At 40.0% G+C, this 18,471-nt stretch overlaps 2 protein-coding genes across 15 annotated transcripts in view; one reads left to right on the top strand and one right to left on the bottom strand.

Moving 5' to 3' along the window:
- The window catches only part of HELQ (helicase, POLQ like), a 48,980-nt gene extending 31,437 nt beyond the window's left edge, over positions 1–17,543 (top strand). For 5 of the 11 annotated variants that reach the window (XM_050790118.1, XM_050790120.1, XM_050790115.1 and 2 more), the window contains 4 exons: positions 2,123–2,296; positions 6,238–6,351; positions 7,635–7,769; positions 17,329–17,543. In XM_050790118.1, the coding sequence (XP_050646075.1) occupies positions 2,123–2,296; positions 6,238–6,351; positions 7,635–7,769; positions 17,329–17,436 (531 nt within the window). In that variant the 3' untranslated portion in view covers positions 17,437–17,543. Of the gene's footprint in view, positions 1–420; positions 495–2,122; positions 2,297–6,237; positions 6,352–7,634; positions 7,770–10,322; positions 13,229–17,328 lie in introns of those variants that run through there. The other 6 variants (XR_007725635.1, XM_050790116.1, XM_050790117.1 and 3 more) reach the window with 6 other exon arrangements.
- MRPS18C (mitochondrial ribosomal protein S18C) overlaps positions 1–18,471 on the bottom strand; it is an 856,900-nt gene that overhangs the window by 36,785 nt on the left and 801,644 nt on the right. The gene's annotated exons all lie outside the window — the stretch shown is intronic.

Raw genomic sequence — 18,471 nt, 5'->3', positions numbered from 1 at the left:
CCTCCACCTCCCAAGTTCAAGCGATTCTCCTGCCTCAGCTTCCCAAGTAGTTGGGAGTACAGGCGCCCGCCACCACACACAGCTAATTTTTGTATTTTTAGTAGAGACGGGGTTTCACCATGTTGGTCAGGCTGATCTTAAACTCCTGACCTCAGGTGATACGCCTACCTCGGCCTCGCAAAGTGCTGGGATTATAGACATGAGCTACCTGTAATGCCCTGCCACAAAAGATCTTGAAATTGGCATAAAGCATTATGTTTTGCCATATAATAATTATATCATTTTTCTTGGCTTAGGAAATACATTCTAAGCAAAAACCTACATTGACTCAAGTTATAGTTAGTACTGAATATGCATTAAAATTGGGAAATTAAATAGCTTTCTTTTCCTACTTGATATTCAACTGTCATACTTTTTCAGCTTAATGCTTTTAAAAAAGTGATCCAGTATCAACCCGCAGAATCTGTAACTCATACATCCTTCAATATATCACCGTAAGTTCTCATCTCATTCTTTTACTATGATGGAGGATATAATTTTATATTTTATTGTATTTTTTATTATTTTACAATTTTTTTAAAAATAGAGACAGGGTTACACCATGTTGCCCAGGCTGGTCTTGAACTCCTGAACTCAAGAGATCCTCCTGCCTTGGCCTCCCAAAATGCTGGGATTACAGGTGTGAGCCACCACTCCCAGCCTCTAATTTTATTTTTTATATCTGCTTTTTCTAAGTTCATCGTTTTTTCCTCAATTTTAAGAATTAATTAGTTTCTAAGCTTGATACTAGCTATGAAATCCTTTATGCACAAATATGGTCATTAGGCACCACAGGCAAAAGCAGGTACACAGAATCAAAATCATCAACTACAGGAAGCATTTTTCTATCTCTTTCAGGTGTTTTAGCTTGGACCATGTGGAAATAATAGGATCTAATATTTACTCTTAGTTTATAATATAGACAAGCTTATTAACATATTTATCTAAAGTGCATTTGTCTAGTTTATACTAATAATCACACACATATACAATTTACAAATACCAAGTAACTGTAAAGGTCTCTGTCCCCAATTCCCTCCTGTCCTGTATTCATTTCCTACAACTGCCGTAACAAATTACCATGAGTGGTTGGCTTAAAACAACAGAAATTTATTCTCCCACACTTCAGGAGACGAGAAGTCCAAAATCAAGGTATTAGCAATGTTGATTCCTTCAGGAGCCTCTGAGAAAAAAGCCATCCGTGCCTCTCTCCTAGCTTCTGGTGGTTACTGGCAGTCCTTGGGTTCCTTAGCTTATAGATGCGTCCCTCCAATCTCAGCCTCCATCTTCACATTGCTGCCTTCTCTGTGTCTCTCTGTGTCTTCTCCTCTTATAAGGACATTAGTCATTGAATTTAGAGCCCACTGTAAATCCAGGATGATTTCACCTAGAGATACTTAACTAATTGTATCTGCAAATATCTTGTTTCCAAGTAAGATCACATTCACAGGTACCAGGGGTTAGGATTTGTACATTTCTTTTTGTGGAGTGATGGAGAGGGGGTACAATTCCTTCCCTGTAGAAGGAAGTATAATTTATATTGGAAATAATTTGGTTTATCTTTTAACTTTTATTTATTTTTATTTTTGTTATTTTGAGACAGGGTCTCACTCTGTCGCCCAGGCTGGAGTGCAGTGGTGCTATCTCGGCTCCCTGCAACCTCTGTCTCCTGGGCTCAAGTGATCCCTTAGCCTCCCAAGTAGCCAGGACTGCAGGTGTGCACCACCACACCCGGCCACATTTTTTGTTAGTTTGTCTTTTTGTAGAGACAGATTTTTGCCATGTTGCCCAGGCTGATCTCAAACTCCTGGGCTCTTGCAATCTATCTGCCACAGCCTCCCAAAGTGCTGGAATTACAGGCATGAGCCACTCTGCCTGGCCTTATCTTTCTTTTATAGTTGGAAAAATGATAATAAATTTGAATTAATCTGAAGTACATCTGTTAGAAATTAGTTTTGTTTCTATGGAATTATTCTATCCTTGCTATTCTGTAATACAACTTCAGTTTTCCTTTTGTCCAATTTTAATAACATACATTTTTAGCAGGTCTAGTAAACAAATTTATTTGATTGTGTCTTTCTAGAAGGTGGACAAGGACGTTGTCAACAGGCTATATCTGTCTTTTGTTCTTTATACCTTGCTCAAAGAGACCAACATTTGGACTGTATCTGAAAAATTTAATATGCCTCGAGGATATATACAAAATCTTCTCACTGGAGCTGCCTCATTCTCATCTTGTGTGTTACATTTCTGTGAGGTAATTTCATTGAATATATGATATGTACTTTGTGCATCTTCTGGTTTTAACTGTTACTAAACTAATAAGCCAGTTAGTATGTCAGCATTTTCTCCTTGTTGACATATTCTGTTATTACGGAGCATTAAAAAACTATTTAAAATGTACCTTTGTCTGTATCTGTTTATGAAAGTACTATTATGTACTTATGGTAACAATACAAAAATTACTGAGTCAACTAAAATACATAATGAAAAGTGTATTTTTAACCTAGCTGTTAAAGCCACCATTAATAGTTTCAGGTATTTGGAATTAACTGTTAAAAACAACCTATTGATGTAGATTCCATGTGAATGTCTTTCACCTGAGTAATAAAAATATCAGGTGTTTGGTTACTAAGTTACCTATATCCAACAGCTACCTGTGACTATGTAGTACCATATTCTCTTTTTAAAAAAATTTAGGCTGGGCGCGGTGGCTCACGCCTGTAATCCCAACACTTTAGGAGGCCGAGGCAAGCAGATCACAAGGTCAGGAGATGGAGACCATCCTGGCTAACACGGTGAAACCCCGTCTCTACTAAAAATACAAAAAATTAGCCAGGCGAGGTGATGGGCGCCTGTAGTCCCAGCTACTCGGGAGGCTGAGGCAGGAGAAGGGCGTGAACCTGGGAGGCGGAGCTTGCAGTGAGAGGAGATCGTGCCACTGCACTCCAGCCTGGGCGACAGAGCGAAACTCCGTCTCAAAAAAATAAAATAAAAATAAAAAAATTTAATTTCGACTGGATGCCATGGCTCCCACCTGTAGTCCTAGCACTTTGGGAGGCTGAGGCAGGTGGATCACTTAAACCCAGGAGTTCGAGACCAGCCGCTTGAGCAACGTGGCAAAACCCTGTCTCTACAAAAAATAACAAAAATTAGCCAGGCATGGTGGCACACACCTGTGGTCCCAGCTACTTGAGTCTCACTCTGTTGCCCAGGCTGGAGTGTAATGGAGCGATCTAGGCTTACTGCAGATTTGACCTCTGGGGCTCAGGCGATCCTTCTGCCTCAGCCTCCTGAGTAGCTGGGATTACAGACATGTGCCACCACACCTGGCTAATTTTTTTTTGTTTTTTTGAGATGGAGTTTCAGGCTGGAGTGCAGTCGTGCAATCTTGGCTCACTGCAACCCCCGCCTTCCAGATTCACGCAGTTCTCCTGCCTCAGCCTCTAGAGTAGCTGGGATTACAGTCACACAACACCACTCCCAGCTAACTTACGTATTTTTAGTAGAGATAGGGTTTCACCATATTGGCCAGACTGATCTGTTCAAGTGATCCACCCGCCTGGGCTTCCCAAAGTTTTGGGATTACAGACATGAGCCACAGCGCCCAGCCAGTTTTTAAAATTTTTTTGTACAAATGGGGGGTTCTCACTATGATGTCCAAACTGGTCATGAACTTCTAGGCTGACGTGATCCTCCAGGTTGGCCTTCCAAAGTGCTAGGATTACAGGCATGAGCCACCACGCCTGGCCCCATATTCTCTTGATTGCCACTGTAATTTATTATATTTGCTTCCAGTATCAGGCAACTATTTAAAGTTTTTACATCAAATGTGTATTTTATAGAACAGTTTAAGAAGAAAACTTTATTCTGGCCATATGCATTTGTGATGGATTTAAGACTTTATTAAAATAAGCTTTCAGAATTCCTTTAAATAACACAATAAAGCTTACCAGACATTTACATCCAGATAATTTTTTGTGTGTTTATAATATAAGCCATTTTTGCTGCATTTAAATTTCTTCTTATTGGATAGCATAATAATCCTTTCCATATTTGTTTCCAAGTCAATTTTTTAAAACTTTTTCCCATGAATTGTTTTCTAAACTTAAAATTTACTTCATTTTCCCTTTCTTAAACCTTCATATTCTGTATATGCATATGGCAATTAATTCTATCATATGTGCTAATGAAGGGAGTAAATAATTCAAAAATACTTGACTTTGGATTAAATGATAATTGTTCTAACAAATTTAGCTTTCTAAGTGTCTTTTACTTGTGCTGATTTTTAAATGTTGGTTTATACCCCCTGAGCACATGCTAGTTAAACAGAAGACAAAAATTATCGGTAATAAGAAAAAACTAGCCTTTAAAATGTATTTTCTTAGGTTTTCTATGTGTGTGGTTTTTTATATTTAAAGATGTTCTCCCTAATATTTTTTCCCTTTGTTTTCATTGTGACTATGAGGACTTGAGCCTTATAGAATTGTTCAAGTAAAAAACTCTATAAAGCATCAAGAAACAGCAATAATTTGATGGCTAATCCTAAGAAAAACCTAGCTGACAATTTGTGCTCTAATTAATTTACTTCATTTTTATATATCATAATTATAGAATTATAATGTAAATATTATATAATTATATGATATATATTACATGTATATAATATTTCAAATTATTATCAATAGAGACAGGGGTCTTGCTGTGTTGCCCAGGCTGGCCTCAAACTCCTGGACTCAAGTGGTCCTCCCACCTTGGCCTCCCAGAGTGCTAGGATTACAGGCATGAGCCACCACATCTGGTCTACTTTCAGTATTTCAAGACAGAGGTGTTCAATCTTTTGGCTTCCCTGGGCCACATTGGCAGAAGAATCGTCTTGAGCCACACATAAAATACACTAAAAATAGCTTATGAGCTAAAAAAAAAAAAAACTCATGATGTTGTAAGAAAGTTTACAAATTTGTTTTGGGTGACATTCAAAGCCATCCTGTGCCGCATGTGCTCTGTGGGCCACAGGTTGGACAAGCTTGTTTTAAGGTATTTTTTATTTTAAAAAGTTATAAATGCTGTGAAATAGTACATTAATTGTCTTAGCTAAGATGCTTTTAATTACAAGTTACAGAAAAACTCATCAAGGTTTAAAGAATAAGAAAAAGTAATTATTTTATTTAACAGGCATGCCAGAACTAAGGCAGCTTCAGGGTTGATTGATTCAATAGTTCTGTTCAAGGTTTTCTTCTTTTTACTCTACCATCTTCATTACGTTGATTTCTTTCTTTTTATTTTTTATTTTTTTGAGACAGAGTCTTGCTCAGTCGCCCAGGCTGGAGTGCAATGGCACGATCTCGGCTCGTCGCAAGCTCTGCCTCCCGGGTTCACGCCATTCTTCTGCCTCAGCCTCCTGAGTAGCTGGGACTACAGGCGCCCGCCACTACACCCTGCTAATTTTTTTTGTATTTTTAGTAGACACAGGGTTTCACCATGTTGGCCAGGATGGTCTCGATCTCCTGACCTCATGATCCGCCCGTCTCGGCCTCCCAAAGTGCTGGGATTACAGGCGTGAGCCACCGCACCCGGCCACGTTGATTTCTTTCTTAGTGGTCACAAGAGGCTAGCTAAAGCTGTTCCATTCATGTACTCTCACAGTGATATCCAAAGGCTAGAAAGGGATCTTTAAAATAAAATAAATTACTATAATAGAATATTGCAAATATATTTGACAGAATACTATATTGAATTCTCATTTATCCATCTAACTTGAACAGTTACTGACTCATGACTTCCAGTATTTTTATTATTATATTGTTGCATTGAACATCATGTTATATTTGAATATTTCCATATTTAATATTCATCTTCAGGATAAATTCCCAGACGTAGGAATTGTTTTTAGTCACTTGGGAAAGAAAAACTGTGCATTTGCTTCCAGGTATTTTGATTAAAATGACCAGAACTTTTTATTGACTTATTCTTCAATTTTCAGTCTTGTCCTCATCCTAAAACCAGTTCCTCAAATTCCTCAGGGTTCTTACCATGTTTCTTCACATCCATTCTGCTTAGAATCATCTTACATCTGTGGCTTAACTCAAGTTCCATAACTTACATAAGGAACATTCTCTCTGAGCCCCCTATCACACAAACCAAACTTTGAAATAACTTATAAAATTTAAATTGTATATATTTCTTTGTGTTCTATAGGAGCTTGAGGAGTTTTGGGTTTACAGAGCCCTTTTGGTAGAACTTACCAAGAAGCTGACTTACTGTGTAAAGGCAGAACTAATCCCTCTCATGGAAGTTACTGGAGTTTTAGAGGTCAGTAGCTTGCGGTTTCCCAATTGAAATTATGTCAATTAATACAGAAGCCAGGTTTTATTGTTTTGTGAAGTCTTATTACAGGGGAAGTGATAGCAAGAGCCTTATTGCTCATTTGTCATGGGAGTCTTTTATTTAAAACAAATAGCTGCTATGGCCTTCCAGAAATCCACTGTTATTAGATGGCATACCTGATGAAAAATCTCAGTTGTAAAAAAAAAAAAAAAAAAAAAAAAAAAAAAAAAAAAAACCCATAACAGGAAGGGTGGGGGTGACTGTCTCCAAGTATGTTGTGCTACCAGTTGTCCTTAACACTTGTTCCTTCCTCCAATCCTTTGAAGAATTACCTTCTGTCAGTTTGGACTCAGTGCTTGTTTAAGGTAATGGTGATTCAGTGGCAGCAAGGGTCATTTGTATTTTTTCTAAGAGAGTAAGAAGAAAGGGTTCGCAACTGGTTTTCTGGCTTTCTATTTTCAGCCAACCTTCAACTTCAGTTTATTCTCTGTTATTCAGTTCTTGAGTCAGAGGAGTTCTACTTAGGATACACACACACACACACACACACACACACACACACACACAGACACACAGAGACACCAGTGGTCCCCTGAGTAGATGGTGAGAACATTGAAAGATATTGGACTTGGCCTGATGAGGTGGCTCCTGCTGTAATCCCAGCACTTTGGGAGGATCACTTGAGGTCAGGAGTTCAAAACCAACCTGGCCCACATGGTGAAACCCCATCTTTACTAAAAATACAAAAATTAGCCAGGTGTGGTGTCATGCGCTTGTAATCCCAGCTTCTTGGGAGGCTGAGGCAAGAAAATTTCGTGAACGTGGGAGGTGGAGGTTGCCATAAGCCAAGATTGTACCATTGCACTCCAGCCTGGGCAACAGAGCAAGACTCTGTCTCAAAAAAAAAAAAAAAAGAGAGAAAAGAAAAAAGAAAGAAAGAAATATACTGGACTGGAACATTTTACTTGAGAATATGAGATGATGCCACCAACCTAAGTGCCTTAATGGGCTTCTATTGTTGATTGCAGCACACATCAGTTGACTCAAGCTGGATAGAACTATAGTTATCTTGTGGTCAGTTTGGAACCACCCAAATGCATTTTTAAAAATTCCTCAGAATTCTCATGTCTTATCTCTTCATATTTACTTTATTATCTTAGTTTATCCTGGTCTCTTACATGCAGTTTTTGTTCTTTTCAGTAAAGTGCTTACTTTTCTTTTTTCTAATCCCAAATTATTATCCTACTGATTTTTGCAACACTTTTCAGGGTCGAGCAAGACAGTTATACAGTGCAGGTTACAAAAGTCTAATGCACTTAGCTAATGCAAATCCTGAAGTGCTCATAAAGACAATTGATCATTTATCAAGACGTCAAGCCAAGCAAATTATTGCGTCAGCAAAGGTAAGCAAACCATTTTTTAACCTTAATAATCTTGTGTATTGTTATTTGCTTGTGTTGTAGACATCAGAACAAAAACATTTAACATTGCATAACTGTTTATTTCTATTGATACAAAAGTACATACTCATATTTGTGAGTAAAAATAGTGCATCTGTTATGACACAAACCTTGCTAAACAGAGAAACGACTTGCTAAAAAATAAAGAAAATTTCAATGGTGGCTCATGCCTGTAATCCCAGCTCTTTGGGAGGTCAAGATGGGAGAATGGCTTGAAATCAGGAGTTTGAGACCAGCCTGGGCAACATGATGAGACTCTGTTTCTGCAAAAAAATTTAAAAACTAACTGGGCGTGGTAGTTTGTGCTGTAGTTCTAGCTATTCAGGAGACTGAGGCAGAAGGATCGCTTGAGCCCAGGAGTTCAAGGCTGCAGTGAGCTAGGGTGACAGAGTGAGACTCTGTCCCGCCCCTCCTCTCCAAAAAAAAAAAAAAAAAAAAAGGCTGGGCATGGTGCCTCATGCCTGTGATCCCAGCACTTTGGGAGGCTGAGGCGGGTGGATTACCGGAGGTCAGGAGTTCGAGACCAGCCTGGCCAACATGGTGAAACCCCATCTTTACTGAAAATACAACAATTAGCTAGGCTTGGTGGCACATGTCTGTAATCCCAGCTACTCAGGAGGCTGAGGCAGGAGAATTGCTTGAGCCCAGGAGACGGAGGTGGCAGTGAGCCAAGGCCATACCACTGCACTCCAGCCTGGCCGACAGAGTGAGACTCTGTCTTAAAAAAAAAAAAAATGGGCCGGGCGCGGTGGCTCAAGCTTGTAATCCCAGCACTTTGGGAGGCCGAGATGGGCGGATCACGAGGTCAGGAGATCGAGACCTTCCTGGCTAACACAGTGAAACCCCGTCTCTACTAAAAATAATACAAAAAACTAGCCGGGCGAGGTGGCGGGCGCCTGTAGTCCCAGCTACTCGGGAGGCTGAGGCAGGAGAATGGCGTGAACCCGGGAGGCAGAGCTTGCAGTGAGCCCAGAACGCGCCACTGCACTCCAGCCTGGGCGACGGAGCGAGACTCCGTCTCAAAAAAAAAAAAAAAAAAAAATGGCTGGGTGCAGTGGCTAATGCCTGTAATCCCAGCACTTTGGGAGGCCAAGGGGCAGGTGGATCACTTGAAGCCAGAAATTTGAGACTAGCTTGGCCAACATGGTAAAACCCTGTCTCTACTAAAAATATAAAAATTAGCCAGGCGTGGTGGCCCACACCTGTAATCCCAGCTACTTGGGAAGCTGAGGCACGAGAATCACTTGAACCCAGGCGGTGGAGGTTGTAGTGAGCTGAGATTATGCCACTGCACTCCAGCCTGAGTGACAGGGTGAGAGTCTATCTTAAAGAAAAAAGAAAAGACAATTTCAAGAGTTCATTGAAGTACAAAGAACCCTGGAAGTTACTGAGCTCTGCCTCCCAAAGTTCTCGTCACAGGAATCCTTCCCTCAGCATCCCGACATCTGGTCTCTCCACCTTTGAGCACCACATTGACAAGGAGCTTGTTCATCAAAAATTAGGTGGTTCTGTTTTTGTATGCTCTTAGTGTTACAAAAATTATCCTGATACACCGAGGCTAAATTTTGCCTTCTTAAAATTTTTACCATTGCATCAGAGTACCACGTCTGGAACTAGACTCTTTTTTTGTTTGTATGCTGTTTTTCACATATTCAAAAATAACTCTTATTGCCCCCAAGGGTTTTTCTTTTCTGTTGCTTTTATCTGTATTAAATAATCGAGTTTTAGGCCATTCAGTGTCCTAGTTACCCTTTGCTACATGCAACCCAGTTTGTCATTGCCTTCTGCTCCCTGTGGGTAAAGCTATTCCACAGCAATTTGAGATTATTTCCTTCTTGATCTCAACTATAGTTCTAAGTCTGAAATTGCTTGGCTTCTTTGAAACTTCATTGTTTTACTATTTTCATATATAAATCAGAATTAGCTAAAAAGCAAATTTCCATCATCTTTTAATGGTGCTCACATTGCTTACATTACCTTAATCGTTCTTTACAACAAACCTATGAGGTGGACAAAGTCAGTGTTACCCTGAGTTTATAGATGAAACCACTAAGACTGACCTTGTCCTGTTAAATTAGGAGTTCTTGGGGTTGGTAGGGATGAAGTTATAGTCATTTCCTTTGCTGTAGCATCTAAAAAAAAAAGTTCATTAAACTTTGACACACTTGTTTCAGCATTTACTAGTGATGTTTGTCTAACTCCATTATTTCCATGTTTATCAAGTGGTGATTTTCTAACTTCATTATTCCTTCTGGATTTATTTACTGATGTTTTACTATGAGGAAAAGCTTTTCCTTTATTTATTCATTTATCAGTACATGCTTATAGGTTCAGACATATTCAATGGGTTATAACCCATTAATAACGTTACTTATTTTGGTGATCAAATGGCCTCAGATTTGGCCAGTGGAAGCCCCTGAAAACTGGTTTGTGTGGCTTTTTGACCTTCATCATCATTCTTGAAGTATTTTCTTACTTTCTGGCTGTGTCTGTCAGCATCTAATCATTAGGAGGCAGAAACCACATAGTAATTTGAACAGGCCTCTAAGGGGTCAACAGAACATTGAAGAATTCAGGAAGGAATACATTTGAGAGGTGGTCCACCCCCACCCCACAGCACCCCTATGGATGGGATTCAGACTTCATTGCCACTGGATGCTGGGAAGTTTGTTGTGGTTCTACAGCCGAGGCTAATAAGCAGAAACTGCCCACTGGAGTGCTGACAAAACTGCCAGGAAGCTGCCTACAATGTACTGTTGAACTTGCCCAGAAGCCAGCTCTAAGGCCCGTGGAACTAGGGCACTAGCTAGGAACACTCTAGCTGATGTATGTCTATGCATTCTTCTATACTTATGTGTAAATTACTGAAGGCCATGAGCTCATACTGATAACCCTAATTCTGATTTTTCCAGGTACATACGCTGTATAACAGAGTCTAGCTCCAAAACTTAGTGGCTTAAAACAGCCATCTTATTTTGCTCATGTTTTTGTAGATTAGGAATTCTGGAGGGGTACAGCTGGGTGCTTGTCACTTGGGTCCCATGTAACTGTAGTCAGAAGTTGACTGGCGCTATAGTCACAAGGCCCAGCCGAGCTGGATGACTCAGGTGACTCACTCACATGACCAACAGCTGATAATGAGAGGCAACTGGGGCTTTTCAGCTTTCAACTGGAGCAACTACATATGGCCTTTCCATGTGGCTTCAGTCTTTATGGCATAGAAACTAGGTTTTCAGAGGGAATGTCCAGAAAGTGAGCATTCCAAGATATCCAGGCAGAAAATGCAAGAAGTCTTTGGAGCCAACCTCAGAAGTCATGCAGTGTTGTTTCCACTGCATACTGTTGGTTACTAGAAAACCATTAAGACCTAGATTGAAAGGAAAGGGGATCAGACCACCTCCTCATGAGAAGAGTGTCAAACAATTTGCAGTCATCTTTAAAATCTGCCCTCTGCTCACAAATTGTTTCTGTTCCTCCCACATGCAAAATATATTAACCCCCAAAAGGCCTTTCCATTATAGCTTCTATTAGGAAAAACTCAGTCTTTTTTGTTGTTGTTGTTCCCCCACTGAACACTCAACAAACACAACACAGACAGAGATTTCTGTGACCAAATGTGAGGGATTTCTTCCAAAAAACAAACAATCATTTCTGCAGCAGACATCAGCTGGGTGTCCTGACACTATCTAGCTGGAGTCTGGGCTTCTAAAACTTCTTACCAACCACCTTCAAGTTGGGGTTCCCACAGCCTCTTCTCTGGGTTCAGTCAGCTCACGAAACTCAGGAAAACATGTATGTAATAAAGGATATCACAAAGATACAGATGAAGAGATTCATAAGGCAAGATACGGGGGAAGTGGCACAGAGCTTTCATGTCCTCGCTGGGCACATCACCCTGCATGTGCTCAGCTGTCTGGAGGCTCTGTGAACCCTATACTCTTAGACCTCTTATGGAAACTTTATTGGGTTGGCATGATTGACAATCATGTAGAAATGTGACTGGACCGAAAGGGTATGATTTATTAATAATACTAACAGACCGAGTGGGGAAACCCAGCAAGACCTGTCTGTTCAAATGCTTCTGGCCTCTCTGTGCAGCATTCTTTTCTCCAGAGTATGGGGCAGGACACTCTGGGATGAGGGTCTTTTTACTTTTTTTTGGAGACAGGGTCTTGCTCTGTTGCCCAGGCTGGAGTGCAATGGCACAATCATAGATCACTGCAGCCATCCCCTCCCAGGCTCAAGCAATTCTCCCATCTCAGCCTCAGGAGTAGCTAGGAATACAGACAGGTGCCACGCCTGGCTAATGTTTTTAATTTTTTTTGTTGGTTTGCTTTGTTTTTTTTGAGACGGGGTCAATGTTTTTAATTTTTAATTAATCTTTGCTCTATTTAATAGAGACAAGGCTATGCTATGTTGTGCAGGCTGGTCTTGAACTCCTGGCCTCAAGCAGTCCTTCCACCTTGGCTTCCCAAAGTGTTGGGATTATAGCATGAGCCACTGCACCCAGCCTGGAATGAGGGTTTTAAGACCCAATGATCAGAGTAGAGTTCTGCCTTAGGCGAAAGGAGGGCAGAAGAAGGTCAGAGACAGAAATTCTGTTTCTTGAGGTCTAAAGTGCTCCAACATTGTAACAAGGGCTGTGGGAGTTATGAGCCAGGAACCGTGGATAAAAACCAATATATGTATATCATAATATCACAGCATCAGACTCAGATCCAGTATTCTAAATCAAGTCCGGGTGTGAGTGATGCACCTTCAGCACAGTTTCACAAGTTACAGTTCTTTTTACTCTGAAAACCAGTGACCTAAAGAGACACTACATAAAATAGTGAAACCAGAAATAGGATAACCATAGTACACTCTCATTCATAAAGAAAGAACATGGGTAGGGCATAACAGCAGTTCTGAAATCCAGCCAGCCACATGTGGCCAGTTCTTTAATTATGTCCCAGTTCTTCTCTCGGAATGATTTTTCTTGGCTTTGGGTTCTCTCATTTGAGTCATTCTCCCTTTTCCATAAACAATAAGCCCATGTTTGCTGCTAGGTAGCTTTCTCAGTGTGCTTCCTATATGCAGTTCAAGAATACTGAAGTTCAAGAGTGCAGGGTCAGGTGTAGTGGCTCACACCTTTAATCCCAGCACTTTGGGAGACCAGGGTGGGAGAATCACTTAAGGCCAGGAGTTTGAGATCAGCCTGGGCAACATAGCAAGACCCTGTTCCTACAAAAGAAATTTTTTTTTTTTAATTAGCCAGGCATGGTGATGTGCGCCTGTGGTCCTAGCTACTCATGAGGCTGCAGTGGGAGAATCGCTTGAGCCTGGGAGATAAAGGCTGCAGTCAGCTATGCTCAGGCCACTGCACTCCAGCCTGGGTGACAAAGCAATGTTATCTCTATTTTAATTTAATTTCATTAATTAATTAATTTTATTTATTTATTTATTTATTTATTTATTTATTTTGAGACAGGGTCTCACTTTGTCACCCAGGCTGGAGTGCAGTAGCATGATCTTGGCTTGCTGCAGCCTCGACCTCCCAGGCTCAAGCAGTCCTCCCACTTCAGCCTCCCAAGTAAATGGGACCTGGGACCACAGGCAGGCACCACCATGCCCAACTAAATTACCTTTTTAAATTTTTTTTTTCACCATGCTGCCCAGGCTGGTCTCCAACTCCTGAGCTCAAGCGATCCACCTGCCTCAGCCTCCCAAAATGCTGGGATTACAGGAGTGAGCCACCATGCCTGGGGGAGACCCTATCTCTAAATTAAAAATATATATGTATGTTCAAAGGCACTTGATGTTTTGTATTGTCTCTGTCTCTTTTTAGTCAATCTGGTATAATATCTTTTAAAATATTGCAGTTTCTTATTTATCTATTTATAATCTCTATGTTGCTTGACTTTCTCTTTTTTTTTTTTTGAGACAAGGTCTCCCTCTCACCCCATCTGGAATGCAGTGGCACAATCTTGCCTCACTGCAACCTTAGCCTCCCAAGCTCAGGTGATCCTCTCACTTCAGCCTCCCAAGTAGCTGGGACCACAGGCATGCACCACCACACCCAGCTAATTTACATTTTTTTTTTTTTTTTTTTTAAGAGAAGGGGTTTCTCCATGTTGCCCAGTTTGGTCTTGAACTCCTGGGCTCAAGCAGTCCGCCCACCTTGGCCTCCCAAAGTGCTGGGATTACAAGTGTGAGCCACCTTGCCTATCCTAGGCTTGGCTTTCTTACAGTGTGGATGCTAGGGTCTGAGAGGGAGAATTCACATGACCTTGGATTGATTTCATTTCAAGACCCCAAGGCCTTTTTTAAACTGAGCCCTGTCATGCGGCATCATTTCTTCTGCATTCTATTAGTTACAAGTGAATCACAAAGGCTAGCACAGATTCAAGAGCAGAATTAGATCCCATCTCTCAATGAAGGTGTCAAAGAATTTCCAATCATTAATTTGCCACACTAATCCCATACAGGACTTGCTATAGTCTTCCTCTTTTTCATATTTGTACTTCCTTTCTCCAATAATGAGAAACCTCATCCCTGTGTTTATTAATATATTTCTCTGTTTTCCTCAATCTTAGAATGCACTGAAAGTAACTGCAGAATTGTTAAATTATACCACTCCAAAAAAAACAAACAAATTCAGTATTTATTTACAGCACTTTTTGTCTTCATTCTGAGAGTATATAATTAAAACAATGTGTTAAAATGTTATTTGGTTTGGGGTTTTAAAAAAAAATCTGCTTCAGTGTGGCTGCTACACATTTGAAACACAGATTCTACTGGTATTCCATTTTACTTCTTCTCCTTCCCTCACGGATATTTTTTTAGGTGGAGGGGGAGGAACTAGGTCTCTGTTACCCAGGCTAGAGTGCAGTGGCACCATCATAGCTCGCTGCAGCCTTGAACTCCCAGGCTCAAGCGATCCCACCTTAGCCTCCTGAGTAGCTGGGACTATAGGTATGGACCATTCCTGGCTAATTTGTTATTGTTGTAGAGGCTTGGTCTCACTATGTTGCCCGGGCTGGTCTCTAACTTCTGGCCTCAAGCAATCCTCCCACCTCAACCTTCCGAAGTGCTGGGATTATAGCTGTGAGCCACCATACCCGGCCTGTCTCATTTTTATTCTCTTCATTGTTTTCCTGCTTTTTAAACTTTTTTCAGTAGCCCTAATTAGGTTTTTTATTTAAATCTGTTTTTCTATGGACACCCGATTATTTAGTTATAGTTATTAGTTTTTATTTCTAATGTGATTTTGCCTTTTTCTTTTATTTCGTTCCTGAGCTCAGTCAACTTTTGTATCATTTCTTCCAGTTTTTGTCCATGTCGGTTCTTAGTTTTTTAACTTCTTATTCAGTGAGCATTTCCACTCCTCCTCCTATCTCCAGATTTTTATTTGAGAATATTTAATCTTGTTTGGAGTGTTGTGTTACAGTTTTTCTGCTTCATGGTTTGCTTTCAGGGAGGGAAATTTTTATGAGCTGAAGAGTTGGGTTATTTGTATTCTTTTTTTTTTTTTGAGACAGAGTCTCACTCTCTTGCCCAGGCTGGAGTGCAGTGGCGTGATCTCCACTCATTGCAAGCTCTGCCTCCCGGGTTCATGCCATTCTCCTGCCTCAGCCTCCTGAGTAGCTGGGACTAAAAGGGTGTGCCACCACGCCCAGCTAATTTTTTTTTTTTTTTTTTTTTGTATTTTTAGTAGAGATGGGGTTTTACTGTGTTAGTCAGGATGGTCTCGATCTGACCTCGTGATCCGCCCGCCTCGGCCTCCCAAAGTGCTGGGATTAGAAGCGTGAGCCATCACGCCCGGCCTTGTTTTCTTTTTATATAGTAGTTTTGTATAGATGAGAACTGCTTGTGCCTCTGCATATCTTGGACAACACAGTCATTTGGAATGGTTTATGAGATCCCAGTTCAAGAGTGTTCTCTTCTGAGTAGCAAAGTATTTTTCTTTAATGGATGACTTGGGGTGGGAGAGGAATGCAAGGAGGGTTTGTGTCCTTTGTTGTCTTTTTTTTTTTTTGATTTCCTTTTGCCATACAAGATTATCCATTTTTTCCTTTTTTCCTCTTCCCCTCCTGTCTGAGCTTCCAAAAGGCACCTCCCTTTTCACCCATTCTCTCCCCTAAAAGCATTGTCTTTTGAAGACTACCTCCTAGAGTCCCACATGCATGTTAAATATCTTCCTATAAACAATGCTTTAATCAATCAACATTCTTTTTTCAGCATTTTTATATTTGGGTAGGCTTTTTCTCTCTGGAGGTGATTTTATTTCATTTTAGACCCTCTATTTCCCTCTTGTCTTGTGCTTTTTTTCTCAACCCCATCTAGATCTCTGCAAACACTTGGGTGGGAGCTCAAGAAACTGGTTTTGGCTGAGTGTAGTGGCTCACACTTACAGTCCCAGCATTTTGGGAGGCCAAGGCAGGAGGATCATTTGAGCCTAAGAGTTTGAGAATAGCCTGGACACAGGGAGATCCAGTCTCTACGAAAAAAGCCTTTTAAATTTTTTTTAATTTAAAAAAAAAGAGGCTGGGCACGGTGGTTCACACCTGTAATCCCAGCACTTTGGGAGGCCAAGGCAGGCAGATCATGAGGTCAAGCAATGGAGACCATCCTAGCCAACATGGGGAAACCCCATCTCTACTAAAAATACAAAAATTAGCTGGGCGTGGTGATGCATGCCTGTAGTTTCAGCTACTCGGGAGGCTGAGGCAGGAGAATTGCTTGAACTCAGGAGGCGGAGGTTGCAGTGAGCTGAGATCACGCCACTGCACTCCAGCCTGGTGACAGAGTAAGACTCCGTCTTAAAAAAAAAGTGGAGGGGCGGGATTTGTTCTTCCAGAAATTGGTGGGCTTTTTTAAACAACAAGTAATTTGAGGTTGTTGATACTCTCTGTGTTATAATAATACTGACACAAGGGTTTTGTGTAGTTTACTTATTATTCTTATTGATCTATATAGCTTGTTATTTGGCAAAAATTCGTTGACATCTTTTATATGCCATGTTTGGAAATACTTTTTTTGCTCATTATGTTGCTTTTGAAATTAACAGTTTTAAGTTTAGGAACTTGAATAAAACTTTTATTTGAAATACTGGTAGCTTTTTAAAAGCATACTAAATTTTGAGGAATAATAAATTGCATATATATAAAGGATAACATTTTCAGGAGCTAATTAAATTTTTGCAAAATTGTCTTAGATTTTATAGATTAAAAGTTAATTTTTAAGTGGCTGAGTCTTCAATAAAACAAATCTTTGGGAGAATTAAAGCTTTATTTTTGGTATACTAAAAGGCAGTGATCAGCTAAAATGGTTTTAACTAAATGCCTCCTCTTCATTGACTATAATCGTTTATTCTTAAGTGGCCATTTTTCAATCTCATTATAGTTTTAATGTCTAGATTTCTGATGTGTAAGGATTCAGGTGTTCCATGGACAGTGGTAAAATTGTTGGCAATTCTCTAGCAATGCATATTTTGGCCTCACGTCTTAATTTTTTAATGTAGATGCTGTTGCATGAAAAAGCAGAGGCCCTGCAAGAAGAAGTAGAAGAGCTACTAAGATTACCTTCTGATTTCCCTGGTGCTGTGGCTTCTTCCACTGACAAAGCATGAAGCTATCTGATGAGCATTTTCACATATGAATTATTTATTGTACATGTGTTTTATTAAAAATAACTTATACTTTATAAATGAAAAAATACATTTTAAGTATGCATTAAGAACTATGAATAATTGAATATACCTCTTCTCACTAACAATTCATTCTTTGGAATACTTATTTCTCTGCTGAACAGTCTATAGTGTCCACCACAAAATGAAATTCAACTTCATCAACATTGTGCTCAACCTTGGTATCCCGATCTTTCATTATTCTCTTACCCATTTCTTTCATCAAATTGGACTATTTGAAATCCCCAGAATTTTCCTTAGGATTTCCAAACCGTCCATTTCCTAACTGCTTTTTGTTATTTCCAGTGCATGAAAATTATCTTTAAAATGTACTAATACTTCAAGGAGTAACTAAAAAATGCTAGAATACTGTCTCCTCTATGAAATTATTCCAGGTTCATCCTCACCCCTACCCCACACCTAGGTGCTCTTTCCCTCCTATAAGCATCATAGACCCCGCATTTATGCCCAGGTCTTTTTGCTGCCACTACTTTATAATCTGGATGTCTAAGTCCTCCATGTGTGTATGCGACCAACACCCACACACTTAAGAAGTAGGAATCTCAGTGAAGAATGAATACTACCCACAATTAACAATTGGAAGCTTTTCTTTAAACACAATTTAAATATTGCCGCTCCCTTTTCACAATCATAGCTCAAATGTAGATGACACTAGTGCAAGAAAAAAAGTGTTAACTAGCAATATTTATGAGTACTGAACTTGCTTGATTAACGATCAACCCACCTGTCTAAGAAACATCCTTTGGAAACTTTGCAAATAAATCCATAGTCTAAGTTATTTGTGCCTTAACATTTTAGGCCATTATAATCTAGTAGTCATTTACCTAGAGTACTAGGCAAATACATAGAAAATATCTATGTGCCAGGAACTCTTGTAAGTGCTTTATATGAATTGACTAATTTAATTCTCATACAATAGTATCTGTAAGACAGGTACTATTATTATCCTCATTTTAC

The sequence above is a fragment of the Macaca thibetana genome, chromosome 5 (genome assembly GCF_024542745.1).
Source record: "Macaca thibetana thibetana isolate TM-01 chromosome 5, ASM2454274v1, whole genome shotgun sequence".
In the NCBI taxonomy this organism is placed as follows: domain Eukaryota; kingdom Metazoa; phylum Chordata; class Mammalia; order Primates; family Cercopithecidae; genus Macaca; species Macaca thibetana.
This window is presented reverse-complemented; position numbering and strand designations above follow the sequence as displayed.